The sequence below is a fragment of the Parus major genome, chromosome 1A (genome assembly GCF_001522545.3).
Source record: "Parus major isolate Abel chromosome 1A, Parus_major1.1, whole genome shotgun sequence".
Taxonomy (NCBI): Eukaryota; Metazoa; Chordata; class Aves; order Passeriformes; family Paridae; genus Parus; species Parus major.
In genome coordinates, this window is record NC_031773.1 from 56187584 (window position 1) to 56207448 (window position 19865).

A 19865-nucleotide genomic window follows, 5' to 3' on the forward strand; every position below is an offset into this window, starting at 1 on the left:
CTCTGCTCTTGTGAGACCCCGCCTGGAGTGCTGTGTACAGTTCTGTTGTCCCCAACACAAGAAGGACCTGGAACTGTCAGAGCAAGTCCAGAGAAGGGCCATGAAGTTGATAAAGGGACTGGAGAACCTCCCTTACAAAGACAGACTGAGAAAATCAGGGCTGTTCAGCCTGGAGAAGAGAAGGTTGCATGGAGGCCTCAAAGCAACCTTCCAGCACCTGAAGAGGCCTACAGGGAGGCTGAAGCTGGACTCTTCATCATGAACTGTGCTGACAGGACAAGGAGTAAGGGGTACAAACTGAAAAAAGGGGAAATTTGGGCTGGATATTAGGAAGAAATTACTGTCAGAGTGGTGAGATAGTTTCCCAGGGAATTTGTGAAAGCCCCAACCCAGGCAGTGTTCAAGGTCAGGCTGCATAAGGCCTCGAGCAGCCTGGTCTAGTGAGACTGTCCCTGACTGTGGCAGCGGGGCTGGGTCTAGATGATCTTTAAGGTCCCTTCCAACCCCTAACATTCTACAGTTCTGTGATATTCCTATCCCATCAAATGCTGAATTTGAAGATAAGGTTTAATGAAACAGTAGTCACTGAAAATATTAACTTGAAATAAATATTTTTAAAATGTGTAAAATGGATTTCAGTCTTATAAGAAGAATTGATTACATTAAAATAAATGACAGAAAAAGCTGCTTTGTTCTGATGAGACTATAGCAAGCATATACTGAATTTGATGGGTCTAATGGGATTAATTCAAATTCTGAATCTAAAGATCAATAATATGCTTAGGAGCTCTTTAAAAATCAAATACACGGCCACAGATATTGACTCTGAATTAGCAATATGTTCAAGGAAAATTTATTCTACTCATGAAAAACACATGAAAATTGGGGGATTCACCAAATAAAGCATGTATTATGAATCTTGTCATTGCCAAATCATTTATATTACTAAACCCAAAAGTAGTTATCACCTACAATGTGCTTCATCAGATGCCATTTTTTTGTATCTGCTTTGCATTTATTTGGGTGAGTGAAATCAGGTTCATTCACTCTGCAGTTCTGACACAAGAGCAGTGATGTAGCATTGTAGGTTTTGGCAGTTCACAGGAATATCAAATACTAAAGACAAAATCTGAACACATCTACCCATCCAGCTTTCTCCAAAAGCCAAACAGATTCTCACCATGGCTTTTATCAATGTCCCTCATGAGAGACAAGGAAGGGTGATTAGAAATTGCCAAGGGTAATTTGTTTTTGTTTTGAGCATTAAAAATTTAAGTCTCCTCATGCTGAAGCTTTTGTAAAAGCAGATGCCATCCATTTCAGCTGCTAATTCCTGTGCTCTGGAGCCTGATGTAAAGCCCAGATAAATCATCTGCTTTTACGAAGTCTGGGCCAAATACAAGCGCAGCTCTCCAGTGCAGAGTTACAAGGAAAGGGAGGTACCTTTCTGTCACCTAAACATTGTAGTGCCTAAAGCACCTGCAGAGAAGCCAGGGTAAAGAACTCAGCCTTGCCAGCAGCAGTGAATTGCCACAACTGGCTGCACTCTGAGCCCAGGCAGTGCATTCCATAAAGTCTGCTCATCACAGCAGAGACACTGATAAACCAAGCTTCTAACCTGCCTCTGGGAAACGCCCCTCTGAGGGATGAAAAAGCTACAGAAGATATTTCGATTATTATATGAAGGACCTGTTTCATTTTTTAGAGGGGAAAGGGGGGTACGCAGCTCCATTTTTACCTGCTCAGTGTAACAAGAAGGAACAGTTACCCCCTTCTAGTAATACATTCAGAACTGCAGCATGCTAGGCACAGGAGAGGGGAGAGGCACTTACCATCTAGGAAGCACCATCTAGGAGAGAGCCTCTGAACAGAAAGTACTCTGGGGAAAGAGCTTTCCTGGTCCTGGATAGGGCATGAAAATGACATTGTTAAAAACCCCCAACAAACTGTTTCTTCTCTAGAAAGGACTTCTAGATCTTCTAGACTTGGACTTTTTTACTTTGCTTTGCCGACATTGTACAATGTGCAAAATCTATATAACCCAGGAGCCAAATTAAATTATTGGGGAGGAATTTAGATCTTCTTCCTGACCTGTACTTATCAAAGGCTCAAATGGGATACCTCATGTGTTTTTAGTTCTTACTGGAAAAGCAAAAGAGATCAAAAGGGATCTAAGAGAGCAGAGGGTGATCATGGATGGCTCTGTTCCATGGTCAGCCAACTTCCTAAATCTACTGCATACAACATTTAAACACAAATATATTTGCACAGGGCAAAACAGAGTAGCATGGATCTTTGGCACACACAATTTATATAGACACAGGTTCCATCCTTATTCACATCTTAAGCAGTACAATCAGCACATCTGCAAATATTGTAAATTCAGGTATGTGTTGGCTCAAGATTATTTACTTCTCTTTCAGACAACAGACCACAGAGTAGTACACCAAATGATGTGGCAGGAAAAGCTACAGGGAGGATTTTACTTGATCCTATAAACCTTATTCTCATATACAGGTTATGGTATCCAGCCTCTGTGCTTCACAGAGATGGAGACATAACATTCCATAAAGTGAACTATAACTATACATGGGGAGCAAATAACACATTTCAGGGATTTCACAGAATCAGATTTAAAATACAACTTTGTCTAATACAGGCAAACAGACTTGTGGGATTTTTAGGTTTGATTGTATGGCCACTGGAATGTTTGTTGGAAAATCAAGGATCTCTGAAATCTACTGGGCTTGCTGACATTGTTGTATCTACATGCACAAAGCTGTATGTATCTTAATGTTTAGTCCACTCTGTGTGAAATGGAGGGGACTGCAACGCAAAGGACAAAAGGAAGAAAACATCCAATGGTGTGTACTACAATGCAGTTTATAAAAAGAGGAGAAATTAGTAAAATTCATAGAGTACAAAATGCTGAGAAAATGAAGATAGGAATACTGCTGGTAAATTTCAACTCAAGTCACAAATTGCACTTTGTGACATACTCCCTCCAAGACTTCATTACAGTCCAACTACAGACCTAGCTTGCAAAGTCTCAGGCCCATGAGAATGATATTTTGTGAGCATTAAACTCATTAGAGAAACAAAACAGAATGAGAAAACACTCCAATATATTTTTTCTCATTTGCACCTGGGTTTGCTAGTATTTCTGCTGACTGCCTGCTTTGAACTGCAGAGGAATCACACAAGTTAATTGCATTTAGGAGACTTAAAAGTACCCATGACACCTTATTAGTGAGGTATGAAGACGGTTTCATCAGCTCAAGCACCCTATTCATGCCCTTTATCCCCCTCTTTTCCCCATTTCTGTAATATATAGAGGGACACCAAGAAATATGGAACAAACCTCAAATTAATCTAATGAGACAATTTGCAGAAATGACCCACTGAGGGGAAAAAAAAAAAAAGAATCCTAGACAAACAAGTGATGAAGACAAAACACAGAGAGGGGGGAATTTAAAATGTAGCATCATAAAAAATGAATGGTATGTTAGAGATTTCACACTGCTGTGCACTAGAGAAGATGGGTAGGCAACTAATTTATATACTGCTGTAACTGCAGAGGTTAGAGCCAAGTATGGAGCTGATTTCTGACATTTCACACTCTCTTGTACATCTCCCCATATACACAGATTTAGTTCTTCATTTTACCTCAGGCAGTTTCTTACACATGGAGCAGTCAGCAGCCACTTAGGTTAATTTATAATGAGAACAGAATCATACATGCTGGTTTATTAGTCAATTTTCTAGACACTAACACTGTTCTAAAACTCCATTCCAGGGCAATGATTGATGGAAATGTCAAGAATATGAAGTTAGCATTGGATAGGGAAACAAAGAAACAAACCATGAACTGATATAAAGAAGGCAACTCCAGGAAAACATGCCAAATTGCATTTTCTTATAGTGTCTGCAGCCAGTGCATCTACAGGCATTCTTGTGAAACTGGAATTATGTATCACCCAAGTAATGATGAACCCCAAAGAAATTATCTGCAATTTCACCACAACTGGTTCCCGTGGGCTGGGTCTCTGTATGCTTTCTCAGTGAACTAATGCCAGCTGATCCAACAAGACTTGCATTGTTATTTCCAGGAAAATACTGTCAACACCATGCAAATTTTCCTGAGCACTATGTCAATTAAGCATGGTTTGTGCCAAGTTTCCATGCTAATATTAGATAATTTCAAGACTCAGTAGAGTTATTTGTCTCATACAGAAAACACACATGTGCTTAGGATGTACTAAAACATTACCCTGAAGATTATGTAAAGGTAGATGACTGTCCTGTACAGAATTATTAAGAGGATGGGCCTGCTAAAACACCTTTTGTTTTCTCAGTGATAGACTTCATTACAACAGCTATGCAATACAATGTCATTGTTCAGTTTCTCAGACAGAGGAACAATTTTACTTTTGTAAAACAAAAGGACACATTTGTTCATTCACTTGAATATGGAAAATAGTGCTATTGCAACATCACTCACATCATCAAGCTCTGCTAATTTTAAAGGTGATTCCATAAAACTTGTCCAAGAGAAAGCAGAACTAGCTTCCAATATTTAAGGGTAATCAAAATAATCAGATAATTAGAAATTCATCCAACATATGGGTCTTTCGCCCAAGAACATACAGGTTCAAATGCAAAGAGTGTCATTCCCATTTTTAAGCCTCTTTCTGTTCTGATACTAAAAGGAAAGCTTATCTTACCTGGTAATGAACTCTCTGTGTAGTAGAGGTTACTGACTGTAGGTCCTAGCAGGAGAATGGAAGACATGGTAGTGATGAAAAAGATTAAAGCAACAAGAAGAGCTGTTTGTAGTTCTATTATCTGAAGTGGCTGGGCAAACACAAATACTTTTGCAAATATTTTTCACTGGTTTTAAGCATATGAAACAAACTCCACAGAAAAGTCAGGGAAAGTTAATCCAAAGTTTAGATTTGTATACATTTGGTCCAAAAAATAGTTTCAGAAAAAAAAAAACCAAAACCTTACACTGTATCTTTATTGTGGTAAAAAAATCTATTTCTTCCAAGAGAACTATCTAAATTTACAATATCAGTAACAAAATTAATGAAAATATAGTAAGACACTTTTGCAAATATTTCTGAGTGATTAATGCACTAAAGAAAACCACTGACAGTTCTCTCTATTTTAAGACAACCTCACTCCAAGGAGGTCATATCAGAATGATCCTGACATTTAACAGGGTTCGGGCATCTAATTTATTTTAATAGAGATTCTGTCAGGTAGTTAGAGCACATGACACAGTCTACTAAAGAGCCTGGCCTGCACACCACTGCCCTCCAGCAGCATGCAAGTTGGCAGAGCCCAGTAAACCTTGGCATCTCTGCTCCCAGCAAGTGGGACTGAGCCAAATCAAGCACACACACAAAAATTAGTACAAACCCTGCAAAAGATTGGAGAAACACAACTTCTCCACAACCAGTATGGGTAATTCAACCAAAATATCTCTCTGCTTTCTTCAGGGGTTTTACCTAAAACTGCCTGAACTCAGTGTGAGATCACATTTCTAATCTGATGAGATCATCATTTTTATTGCTGTAATCATTATTATTATTTACTGCAATTTTCTGTACTGGATACTTCAAATATGCACCACCTATGGTTTTATATTTGATAACAAGAGTCACAGCCCAGGTCTGAATGTCCAAAAGAGCATTTGATGAAGGGAATCCTGGCTGAAATGCACAGAAGTGAAAACCTGAAGTGAGATACTAAGGCTCATATTCATTGAGCCATTCATAAGACTGCATGTCCAGAATTCCAAAACTTATGGGAAGTCAGTGGCTCCCAAAGACTTCAGTGGAAGGGATGAGGTTCGTAGTTCCTTCATAAATTAGACAACAACATAACTTAGGCAATTTATAACAATTATAAATTGTTATAAATGTAAATGTATAAATTCTTTATAAATGTAGTGTCTACAGACTTGTAAATGTTATTGAAAGTTGTCACTAAGAGATTGAAAAAAATCAGAGACAATACATTAATGAAAATCCATTAGTTTTATCATTAAAGCGGTTCACACTTAAAATGATTTTGGTAATGAGGAATTTGGAGTCTGCATTTCCTCTGTATTGTAGAATGAACTCTCATGAGCCAAGGTGCTCGAGAATAAGAGCAAAACCATTGTTAGCTGTGTGAACACCCATTTCTGTGTCTTTGAAAATATCTAGTTGATATTTGCTGTGTTTAGTGGTGTCTCAGATTACTCAATGACAGCATTAGAGAACTACATTTGCATAATTAGACCCACTCAAATACCACAGTGTTTATCCTTGCATAACACACTTTCTAATCTATAATTTATATAATTTCAACAAGGTATATGGAAAGCTCTATTCCATTATAAATCAAGGAGAAGTAAACACACCCATCCACTTCAATTCTATTATCATTTAAAAGGAATCAGTATGATTTTTAATTGCCTGTCTAGTGAATATTTTCCAGTACTTTTATTATCATGTCTGAATTCTAGAATTTTGATTTCAACAGTAGACAAATTGCAATACTCTTGATACATGATTGTTGCAATTATTAGACCCCTGCTGAACTGAAAGAAGCATAAAATAGGCCTGTAAATGATACCTGAATTCACAAAAGCCTCACCTCTTGTAGACGGTCAATGTACATACGACAAGTCTCCAAGTCACAATCTCCTCGTACAACTATGATTCCTAGGGGAATGGCTGAAAAAAATCAAAAAACAAAGAAAAACCTCTTTAACTGAAGCCTCTTGAACTGTAATAGACTTGCAATAGTTTCCAACTTTGTTTTTTTAATATCCTCGTGATTCTTTTTTACTATTTAAACCTTAACAGTTATGTAAAAACAAGAGCATATTATTCATCATTATTTTCACCCATTTATAATTATCAAATATCTCATTTTCAACCATCTTTCATTGTTTCATGAAAGAAGCTAAAACATATTCAGTTAAATTGTGTACTTCATTTTCAGATCTGAATATCAAATATTGTCTGCAAAACAAAGGGACATACCCCAGAACAAGTGTTATGGGAGAGACCCTTATACCTTGTAATAAGAGTGATATTTCATTCTCAGAACTCGTAGTCTACAGATTTAAAGCAATGGAAGTCACAGCCTGATTTCAGGGAAAACTATCCAACACCAGGTTATTTTAATGTAAAGGTGCTTCTAAATCAAAACAGACATTATTCCACTTACACACAGAATTGACATGTTTCCATATTTAGTCAGAAAAAAATCAAACAAACAAAAGATAACTTGTGAAAATACAGCAAAACCTCGCAGATTAGGACAAAAGTTTTAATAACAGGAGATGGAGGTTTCCACGTTCATTCTGTTTTTAACACCAAAAAGAGTTTGAAAAAAAAATCACAAAAAGAAAAATAAATAATAAAGAATACAACAAAAGAGAAAAAAGTAAGTCCACAAAAAAGGTACCAAGAGAGCTACCTACTAAGATCACATTAAATAAAAACAAGTGAAAACTCTTGAGTACCTGTATTTGTGAAAGCAAATCACTGAATTAAGTTCTTTTTTTTCTCACTGAAGGTTCTTTAATCAAATAATGGCCAAAAAATTTTGGAAGCAGCAGGAAAGATATTTAAATCTTCACATGAAATATTCCAGAAGCAGAACAGACTATCAACTCAAACAATTTTGATAACTGAATAATGAGCAGCAACATAAAATCACCAAGGTTTCTGAGATAAACAGAAAACACAACTGTGCTCCAACCCTTCCCGCTGTTGAAAAGAATTTGATTAAGCAAGAGAGATACTTAAATACTGACAAGATTTCATTCTGATAAGAGAACAAGACAATGCTAAAAGATATTGGGGAAGAGACCTCCTATTTTTCTGGTCCACTGAGGCTTGAAGCACAAAAGGAGCTCAGTGGTTTCCAGGGAAAAGAGCTGGGGAGCGCCTTTTGTAGTCAAGGCCACTGTGGACTTCAGAGGCCAGCACAGGGCTAAACAGTGCTGCCAGAACTATGTTTGGGAAGCAAATTGAACAGCAGAAGAGCTGTGGACCCAGGAAAACAGGAGTCAGGGAAAAAATGCTGGAGTGAGAACAGGAACATAAAAAGGGTTAGGTGGGAAGGAAGAGGTCACACATCTCCTGAAGCAACACTGACATCCAATAGTGATGACAATCCCCCTACACATTTTCAGAAGGGCCAGGTGGAAACAGAGCTCGTGAAGACCTCCCAGATTCTTTCACTACAGAACAGAGACTGAGAGACCAGCGTGTGGAAGGAGGGTCAGAAGCAGGGCTTGCTTCATGCACTCCAGTGCTCTGGGTTACTGACTGATTCTCTTTGCTTAGTGTTTATTATTGTTTATCCTGCTTTGGCAGGAGCCCCTTAAGCTCTTTGCAGAGAGTTCTTAATGGCTATCTAGTTTCAATTGAGCAGATCCCTTTGCAGCCCTTACTGAAAGAAGTGTTTGTTAAATTCATTTATAGCACTAAAAACTGAATTGTAGCAGACACAGCTACACCTCCAACAGCTACAGAGCACTAGGGAGTTACAGCACTGGCTTACAGATTGTCACCACAGATTTTGTCTCTCTTCTGTGCTTAATGGGGACTAAAGCTTTGACCGGACAAAAAACAGATAACAGAATTGGAATCTTTAACTATCATCATTCCTGAAAGACCAAAAGAGGAGGACCTTAAAACATTCATAATTCTAAAAAAATCTACCAAAATGTCTAAAAAGAAAAAACTAGCAAGCAATAGATATCTTAGTGGTGATACTTTGTGAGTCTCACATAATTATTGAAGAAGTAGTGGTTCACGGCTTTAATTAATGTCATACTGGTTCTTAGTGGTCAAAGAACAGATCTGAAAATCTGGGCTGTGTGACTTTGTCCTTAAAAAGAAAGGTGCTCCCTTAACTGTTTGGAAATTGTGAATTAGCATGATGTATGGCTTTTGGGATCAATGACTAGCTAAGAGGTAATGTCTGAGGTGGGTCTCAAGTGGTTCCATTACATGCGGTTTATGGCCTTTGAAAAACCTTTGAAGTCATTACTGGATAACACTACAGAGTATGCTAATATGTTGCTTTCCAGTTTTTGTTGTTTGTTTGTTGCTTGGTTGGCTCCTTTTGCAAGAGCCATTTGGCTTCCAGCAAGGAAAATGTTCAAGCCCTCATTTTTATCATAAACCACAATAAGCAATCAAAATGCACCACACAGTCAAGACTTGCAAAGTGCTTCACAATAGTTGCTGTTCTAAAACAAAAGCAAATGCTTAGTGATTGATAATGGGATAGAAACTCTGGGGTTGCTTCTCGTTCTACAAATAGCGCAATACCATGCAATAGAGGCAAAATGAGTTAATTTATGATAAATCAGTTGAAGGCCAAGTCAACGTGCAAAGCAGACAGTAACATTGTGGGCACTTAGATCCAGGACTACAGGAGCCTCTGCATTTGCTGTGTGGATGAGGATGTGGGCAGTACAGAACTGGGCACAGGGATTACAGGATATGCCAGAAGAGAGGTAGGAGTGCAAACACATTAAGAGCATGGGCACTACAAAACAACTTTCCATGTACCCACACACTGTCCACTTCTGTGAATATGTGGATAAACCCACACATGTGAATCTGCCAAAAATAAAGGACAGTCTCAGATCATGAGCCAAGCCACAGCACTCAAGTGCCAGATATTTTTCTCCTGAGGCGCCTGCTCTTCTGGCCACTTGCATCCATCTCCCAGTTCCCTTTGTGCTCCCCAAATGATGAAAAAGGATTTTGTCCAGGCAGCTGTGATGAGCAGCAGTGCAAAAACCCCAGGAAATGAGACAGGCAGACAGTTGCTTCATAATCTGAACCAGTGCCACAGAAAGGTTTTTTGTTCCTAGCAACACTAACCAAAATCAAGGAGCAGTAGGAAGAGGGTTGGGCAGATACAGCAGTATGGCCAGCCTGGTGTTCTAATTAACTGCAAGATTAGGAGTGATTTCCTAAGTCCTCATGAAATTAGCTATGGAATTTATAAACAACAAACAAATCTTCCACCTATTAAGTGCCCATTATGCTGAATACCTAGAGCTAGTGAACTCTTTAATAGTATTGAGGACACAAATGAAGGAAGCCCAAATACACTTATATATATTATAAAATTCAATTAACTTTCCTGTTTACTGTTAAAGAAAGGATTCAATTTGTGATCTTAATACCATGATTAACCCACTTAAATCCCAAACAAAACAGCCTTGAGACAGAACATTACAGTAGATGTGAATGCCAGGAAAAGTCATTCTGATTCTGACATACCTCAGGGGACTGGGGAGATTAGACATTGGACTGTAAATGTTTAATGTAACAAATAAAGGATCCTCATTGCTGAATATGTCATAAGAATGCCATTTTCCTGAGGGGCTCCACTTATATTAAGAATATGAAGGACCAAGTAAATTTATGGTAGAGAATTATAAGATATTCAGACACTTATATTAAGAGATTTGGCTTTCACTAGTATGGTTTTAATAAAACCAGTTTGTACTGAGTTTGTACAAAAGGATTTTTTTGCCACACAAATCGAAGCCATGTGTCTCTTCAGATCCCTTCTGCTTATTAAACTGAGAAAACCCAATTCTTCCTAGGTCCATTGGTTACTAGGTTTTTAGCCCACGTTCAAAATCCTCACAAATAAGGAGGCAAAATACAGTGGAGGTCATCAGATTAAACCAGAGCATGTCTGAAAAGGCAGTCATCCCCTCCAGTCTTTCAGTGATTTCTCCAATACCCTGCCAAAAGGGAAGCTGCCCAAGTCAAAGGAAGAGAGAACCTGTGCCAAACACAACACAAAAAGAAATGGATTATGGAAAAATATTTGAAGAGCTGGGAATTGAAACTGGCTGGGAATGGATATTGGGACTAAGAGCTGAGAGCAGAGATCTGGATAAACAACAAACAAGTATTTAGGGAAAAGAAAAGTAACAGGAACCTGAGCTGTGAGGTCTGCAGAGATAGACTAAGGCAGGAAGGATGTGTGTGGGATGTGTTATCCAAGGGGACAACAGGACTGAAAAAGTAAGAGGAAATCAAATCAGAAAAGCACTAACAAAGCACACAAGTAGGATGTGGACAGAAGAACATCACAGAAAAGCATGGGAAAGACAAACTACAGCGTGATTTCCTGGAAAGTATGAAAAGGATCTTAATATTCTTGCTTCTCCCTACTTCTCTAAGGTAAATATCAATTTGTACCTATTTGAAATACTGTACATCTCTTCTAGTTTAAAGATGACAAACTTAATGCATGATGATTTCCCATTAGCTCAAAAGGCAGAGGATTGTACTGAATATGCCCTATGAGATGTCAAGACAATGTAGATTTAGATTAGATATTAGGAGGAAATTATCTACAATGAGAGTGGCAGGACACTGGAATGGGTTGCCCAGAGAAGTGGTAGATGTCCCATCCCTAGGAGAGTTCAAGGCCAGGGACTTTGAGCAGCCTACTCTAGTGAAAGTGATCCCTGCCCATGACAGTGGGTTGGGACTAGGTAGTTTTTAAAGATGCCTTCCCACTCAAATCATTCTATAACTCCATGAGATGAAATTTCAATGGCTTGGGTTTACTCCTTCCCCCATCCTCAGGCAATAACTATTTCCAATATTTAACACACTACTGACTTTTAATCCTCTTGCTTTCACTTTGCTGGGAGGCTTTAAACAATTCATTCAACCCCTCTCAGTTTCAGGTCTTATGAAATCACTGAGATGTAGTAATGCCAGAATTAGCTAATGTGTACACAACACATATTGACAAAACAAGGTTGTTAGAGCAAGGTATTGACTTCTAAGCAGAGTGAAGTTGTCTTTTATGGAACTTCTACCATGTGCCCAAAGAGAACTCCTGACAAATAAATGCCCATTGGTGCATCCTTTATAGGATGAAAGAGAAAGTTTTTAGCTGCACAACCTGCCTTGTCTAAATCCATCCAGCTCAGAATTGCTTCCCAATATAAGCACACTTCCTTCATGGCTCATCAGGAAGTCTTCTGCTCCCTGCTGACTTTCATATTACATATTCAGGATATCAATACAAAGTCCTAAGTGCTGACTCTTTCTTACTTAGCTAGTTGCTCAAAATTACATGAGCTAATCTCCAAATTAGCTTGACCTGTGATATCCCTAAGTTGTAAAGAGTCAGAATGCCTTTGACAGAGCAAGGATTCTAAATGCATTTCTGGTATGAGGAAACTACAGTACCAGTGTACATGTACACATCACAATGATTCGCTAGCTTGTCACTCTCTGTACCCCCATTATCTGATAAGAACTCCTAGGACAACCCCAAAACCCTAAGATAACCCACAGATATTAGAGGCACACACATTATAGACATTTAGCTACAGATAATCAGAGAGACAAGAATTCAAAGTTAAGATCCCATCATTGTTACAACATCACACACACACACACAGAGCAAGGAGCATGCACAGAAAAGGATTGTTAGGTTACAGACCTAATGTCCAATCATTATACATATGGAACTAAATTTTCTCTTAAAATTTCTTCTGAGCCTAGTGTGCTATTTTACTCTAGAGGACATAAGGAGCAGCTGCCTCTGTGTAAAAGAAAGTGTGGGAAACTCAGAACTGATAATATCTCAGGCTGAGAGTTATTTCTGATACTGTCATTACTACAATCGGGTATTATTCCTCCTTAATCTTAGTGGTACTGAGGAAGCTAAGTTTACTCTCCATGACTAGGGTACATACAACAAGTTAAGAGCAGTATGGGCTGACATTCCCTATTAAAAATCCTCCAACTCTTACTGTTTATGGTGGGTATTTCACTGATACATTTTTATTGTGCAATTCTGAAATATTGCTAGGAAGAGCTAAGAAGCACTGAAGATCACTAGGTCACTAGCTAGCTTGTTTGGTTGGTTTGTTGCCTTCCTTTTTGAAAAAAAAACATAATTAGTTTCTGCATATGCCCCCATTGTCAGGAAATTCTTAGTTATATTGGAAAGGAGAAAATAGGCTGTCACACAGAAAGATTTTGCTGTCTTAAAAATAACTCAATTGTTCACCCACAGTGCTGCTTTGGATCACACTTTCCTGCTATAACAGGAAGCCAGAGAGAGTGCACACAAGGTAAGCGGGCAACAGAGGCAGAGTCAAATTCTGTCCACCTAGAAACAAAAGTCCAGCTCATTTCTTGGGTAAGATAATCTTAGTTATGGTCATTGCAATGTAGAACTTTCATACTGGCCAGGGATGGTGATGTTTGTGACTAAAGTGACAAGTGCTTAGGACATGAATAAGGAGGTGTTTGAAGAGACAACTACATTTGCAGTGAAGAACATTACAACATAACTAAAATGCCAACATATATCCCTTTCTTAAAATGCTGCATGAAAGCATTCATCCTCTTCACTGAAGGATCAATAAGCATCCTCTGTACCATCATTAATCATCCCCCACACAATGCTGAGATGCTGACAGAAGAAAAGAAGGAGCAAGGGGAGGGAAGAAAAGGACAATTCAGAAACAGCATCTTGGTAAAATGCCAGCTGCATTGACAAGAAAAGTAGAAAACAACAGAAGGAGTATGAGCTAAGGACAGTCATGCCCTTCAAAGGACAAAATGACATGCTTTAATTGTTCTGGAGGCTTTCAAAATGAGGTGTCTACCTCCAGCAGAGTGAAGATTAATCTTCATGGAACAGTTTGTATCATGAGCTCCTCTATGTTGGGAAGTGCAATCTTAGGCAAAATAGGGTTGATAGATTCAAATGAGTATTTCAAGCAAACAAGGGGATTAATGTATTTACTGTGAGCTAAAATGATCCAGATTATTACACTGAGGTCAGAGCTTTCAAAACCATATTATGGAGACACGTAACAGGCAAAAACCATAATAGGTTCTTCGCTATTTTTCCTTCAGGGATAACTCCTTATTAATGGGCTTCCTTTTCCTGTCCAGATTGCTGTGAGATTCTGCTTTGTTCTCAAGTTATTTAGGGAGGTTGAAATGTTTTTAATCCTTGTGGATGGATATTAAATACAGTGTTCTATATTCAGTTGTAGGTATTCTGCCAAAGCCTGAACAAGTACATAAACATGATCTCCTGCAAGCATCTAATGAGACACCCATACACACAAAAGCTACAGTCCTGCAGAAGGACACCAGCACCTCTTCAGTAACAGCTCCCCAGTAAAAGAGGCATTTGAAGTTATATAACCAGAGAAGTAGGCTTATGACCACCAGTGTATAGTGCAAGTTACATGCCGTCTCACAGGACATTCTTACTGCAAAAGCTAAGGTGAAGTGTCTTTCCTGGTTTCTTTTAGGATAGTAGGGATATTTTTCTTGTATTTTTCTTGTATTTCTTGTGTTTACAGTAAGTAACAACAGTAATGCACAAGCATTTCTGGGACAATTAAAAGACAGCTGGTAGGAAAAACAACTCAATGAAAAATATCTAGGGAGAACAGTCCAGTCCAACTATGTTATATTAGCAAGGTAGACATGCATTAACTTCAAAAAGACAAAAGGGTTTTATTACAAATGACCCACCACTGTCCAAAAGCAATCATTTTAACCCTTGATGAATAAATATCTGTTTTTTAAATGATAAACTCTTAAGCACATTCCTAGTAAGTGATCAAATCCATATGAAATCCAAAATGAAGATGTTAGATCAGCTGCTGGCATTTTCTTATGATGTTAATATTATGAATTTTGGCAGGTGACAAATGACATAAATACACGGTTACCACTGCAGTAACAATAGTGTAAGAAGTTGTATATTTTGTGTCAGAACATGTAAAGTACAAAATACTAAGTACAAAATACATGCTGACTACAGACACAGAAAATTTACATGCATAGTAAGGATGGATGCGGATAGTTCTCAGATGGGAAACCCTCAGATGAATCAAGTTGTTTTTGACAGTGTTGGGGAGCTGTGTTCAATGTGGCCTGAAATCTACTCAATGTCAAACTCAATTTAAACTTGAAGCAAGTTCTCCTCCAATGGGGAACAGCCCTGATCCTGTTAAAATTCTTCTCAGCCCAATGAAGAAGGCTTTGATTGCTTTAAATATGACCACAGTCCACTAACTTCACTTAAGGCTGTCAAGACCTATATTAAATTTAAGCCATTTCAATTCTTTTGTTGTAAGGAGAGACAGTAGATTGAGGAGGGATGGGTCTGGAAGTGTGAAATGGAAACAGTTTCACTATCTTCCAACAATAAGATAAGCAAACCAATTGAAAGGATTGTCATCCTGTAATTACCAGAGCACTTTGTATTGCAGAGGGGACTGAAGCTCTGTTGCGCAACAGTCATGCTTGTAATTTAATATGAATAATGAGCCAGATGCATAACAAGGCTATTAAATTGTTATCACAAGCAGCCCTGTCCCTCATTGATTAATGACTCTCTGTGTCACCAAGGAAAGGAATTCCATTTTTAAGTGCAGATTGTCATCATCAATGTTGCCAAAGCAACCACTGTCTGCTTTTGACTTACCCCTAAACATGGCAATTAAACCATTACATGGGGAAACAAAACAGTGATTATTCTCTGAAACGGAAAACTGAAGGCTGGTAAAGAATAAGGATGTGGGGAACCCAGATTTGGTCCCCAAGATAAATGTACCTGTGCAAGAACCGTGTTCCAGGTCAGTGCACATTCTCAATATCAAATATATCATGGTCTCCCACTCAGTTTGAAATCTGGTGCTAATCATAAAATCTGGTACAGTTCCATATGCTAGACACCCAGCAGAACCAACAGAAAGACATGAATAAAAATACCCTGTGTGAAAAACACTTATTTTACAGTAAATATAATCATGGGGCAGAAACATAGTTAAATAAGAAAGCAGGTGCAATCCCTATACATGATCTTTACAGAGGCTAGTTATATAGAGAGAGCACCTTTATACATACGCACATATAGATGAGCATACTCTCTACATTACTCATCCAAAAATGTATGCTTGACTCTGTGTTTGGGGTTCTTTTGTTATTTTTGGGGTAAGGGGTTGTTTTGGTCAATGTAAGATTTGTATGGAATGGTCTACCAAAAGCAGTTACTATCTGGCTTCTTCCAACTTACAAGCTTCCCGGAGTTTTTCCTTGTCGTAATGTAGCCCCTCGTATTCTTGTAAGTTAATCCTGTTCACTCTGATCCGCAGGCGATCTGGGATGGAATGAGGACTGTAAGAAAAGAAGAAAGCTTCTTAGACAAAGCATTCCCTGGAAGAGCAAAGGAAAACAGGATATGAAGGGATTTCAATCTTCTCTGAAAGAAGAAAACAAACCAGCCTCTTCAAAAGTGGGACAAATCCTCACAGGCTTATTCCTGCATTTAAAATTATGACTTTCTACTGCACAACAGCATAGACATTACACCTTAAATAATAAGCAAGATCAAGAATCCAATTTGTTGATTGTGTGACCTGAAACTGTAAAGATTTTTTTCCGAGTTCTTACACCCCGATGTAGCTATCCTGCCCTCCTCCAGTTCAACTCTGTGTACATTCTTAGAGCCCTACCACAGCCAGTAGATAGATCTGCCAACTTGAATTTCAAGACACGGAAAGATGCTTCTTGGGAAGTATCTCAGGACAACCTCTGCCCATGAGAGCATCCACACCACATTACTGAAGGATCTTGATCCAGCATCTCAGGCCTGAGAAACAGTCAACAAAAATGTGGCTAAGAACTGGATTTCTAAAGTGGTGAGTCCAATACTGAGAACCCAGAAGGACTTTTAAAAGCAAGTAGCAGTATGTCAAGCTCACTTTTACAGATTTCAGTCTGATTTAGATACCTCAACTATTGATAATTTTGAAAGACTCAGTAGGTCAGTATCTAGAAATTTAAGTGGTCCTGTATTGATAGAAATTTGTCCAGAAAAGTTTTCTTTTTCACGTCACACTAGTTTTTACCTTAATGTAACCTATTATTTGATTTGTTAAGTTTAGCTGGATGCTATGCAAATTACTTTAGCCACAATTGCATCTTCCACTTTTAAAGCAAGATAGACAATCAGTGTATTATAATACACATAGCAAATGTCTGTCCAATAGGAACTTGGCCCCAGGTCAGTTAGAAGTAGATTATTCATTCTGTGCTTTTACCAAAAGACTGACTATATTTTCTGTATTAATCTTGCTGGTAACAGGACTCTATCTACAGTAATATTGACTAATACATACTGCCTTTTGAAAATCATAATGCTGCATACTATTATAAATATACTATATTATTTACCTATGTAATAGGTTTGCTTCTTTGTCTTAGTTTCAAACTATTTGACTTATAGCATTTGCACTGCTCATGAAGGCCAAGGCACATCTCACAAATGTTACCTGCATTGCCTCATCTCTAAACGTTGGTTCAAATGTGAATTTTCTTCACTAATGTCATCAATTAATCAATGGTAGACATGTCCTGTCACAATGGGTCTCATTTCAAACTCATTATCACAATGAATAATCTGGATATTTCATGAAAGAAGGAGAGGAAAGACAAGGAAACAGGATGACCTCACACCAACATCTGCCACACCTTGGCTAATTGTCTCTCTTCCAACCTACCTGTGAGAACAGGATGGTGTTTGGACACCAAGGGGAGAGAAAGACAACACTGACTTCTGTAGATATGCTGACTCACTACCTAATGCCATGTAAGGAAGAAAAACAAATGTTATTTCTTAGCTTGAAGCTGATGGCAACCTATTGCATGTGCAGTATCACCTTCTGAGTCAAATTTATCCTTTCACCTGAAAAGAAGTGAACAAGATCTTTTTTCTTTGCTCGGAGCTGAAGGAAGAATATCTAAAATGAAGTGCAAATCTAGAATATATTTTTTTCTTCCAGGAACCACACACACATTCTCCAAACTTCTCTTTTAATTAGAAAATGTTTAAGAGGACACTTATCATGCTTTTGCAAAAAACTATAATTTTTGATTATAGGCACATTGTATATCTCTGACTTTGCTTCTGCAGGAGCAACAAGCACGCCATCTAAAATGTGACGTATTTTCTGAGGAGAAATAGGAGCAGGTCTAGTGTAGGAGGCCAAGTACCAGAATTTGATATTCTGTTCCACCCTCCTCTCACACCATTTTTATAAAGATAGGCTAAAACCACTACATAAACAGGTTGTGTGCTAAAACATACAACTGGGGAGAAACAGAACTTGGCCTCTTGTCCATTTAAAAAGTTTAGTTATCTTAGTGGAAAAAGTGTAACCTTGGAAACAGTAGCTTTCCACAGGAAATAAACTATTATCAGAAATAACAATGCCAGGAGTTCCTTTCTGTGGGGTAGAGATTTATACACTTAGTGAGGTCCAGTCACAAGTAGCATATTCATAGTAATATATGTATAATATATATATAAACATATATACACATTCCTAAAAATGTGTGTGTATTGACATATACACAAAAGAGACATTCATTCAATAACTGAAGCTGCATGGTTTTGTTCATCATTTCTTTGCAAACACCCTTTGTTCTCAGAATAATCATTGGCTGACACATTTTGTCACTAAATTTTATTACCTATTCAAAATAAATTTGATTCTAAAACTCACTATTTGAATATTCACTTATTGTGCTATCAGACTAGCAATTGACACCAGGATATATTGTCACCATCCATCAAACTAATTAACTCATTCATTCACAGAATTCTGTTTAATACAGCTGAGCAAAATATTTCCACTATCAACAATACTGCAGTCCTCATAGACACTGCATCATAATCCATATTATTATACAAATAGATCAATTTGTCTTTGTTCAGACATACTCAGTATACCCAGGAACCAGAAAGATTAAACACATAAGCATGTCCATGTAAAAGCAAATAACAGGGTGATGAATGTCACTGAACACAAACATTAGAACAGTATTAATAGAAATAGATGTCTCTGAATACTGTGTAAAACAATTTGCTCAACCACGAGGAGAGGAAGAAAAGCTTTCCACATAAAGCAGCAATTTATAAATAAATTTGGGGAGACTGCTGTACTTTAATTCAACCTAAAATATTTAAATTACTTACCTCTTGCCAATTATTTTTTTAAATGGTGTATTACATAGTCAACAAAAAGAATTGAATGCTCAGATGAATGAAGTCCATTACCTCCTAAGGAATCTAATTAAGAATGCCTTCCACAAACACATCAATCCACAGAATTAAATCCTAAATGTTGTTTGCCTCATGAGGATGTAAATAAAGATTGGGGTCAACTAAAACATTATTTTTGTTCATGTTTATTATTTATAATTGTTTCATATAAACACAAATTTAAATATGAATCTTCTCCAAGATCCTTCACCTAGAAAACACACTTGGCTTTTGATGAAGTCATGACTTCCTCCTCTCACCCCTATTAATCATCCAGCAACAAGTGAGAGGATGCCAGACAGCTCACTTGGAGCACAGCTGGTTTTCCTAGGAAAGGTGTTCCTGCCTCCAGTCACCCAGGGAAGAACACAGGCAGAGCAGGCTTGGGTCCTGCCCAAGCCTGGCACTCCTGCAGAGCAACTGGTTACACTTCTGCCATGCCACCAGCTTGATTCAGCTGGGAAGACAGACCTGTAAATTATAAATACCCCAGTTCCTATATCAATTATTTATGAACCCAGTGAACCATTTCTTATGCTTCATGTCTCTGCAGAGAAAGGAATAATAAGAAAAAACAGTCCAACAAGTCTACATAATCCCGTGACAAATTTCAGATAGATCTTCTAGAATACAGCCCACTTCATCCTACACACAGATTTTAACATGATTCCATAAACAGAAAAGGAAATCTACTTCCCCCCATACAAAAT

The 19865-nt window shown here is 38.0% G+C and overlaps 1 protein-coding gene across 7 annotated transcripts in view; it reads right to left on the reverse strand.

The window, feature by feature from the left end:
• Positions 1 to 19865, reverse strand: part of DGKI (diacylglycerol kinase iota) — a 201550-nt gene that overhangs the window by 51862 nt on the left and 129823 nt on the right. For all 7 annotated transcript variants that reach the window (XM_019006711.2, XM_019006712.2, XM_019006713.2 and 4 more), the window contains 4 exons: positions 16126 to 16226; positions 6649 to 6728; positions 4725 to 4769; positions 1833 to 1902 (listed from right to left, as the gene is read on the reverse strand). In XM_019006711.2, coding sequence (XP_018862256.1) covers positions 1833 to 1902; positions 4725 to 4769; positions 6649 to 6728; positions 16126 to 16226 — 296 coding nt within the window. The remainder of the gene's footprint in view (positions 1 to 1832; positions 1903 to 4724; positions 4770 to 6648; positions 6729 to 16125; positions 16227 to 19865) is intronic.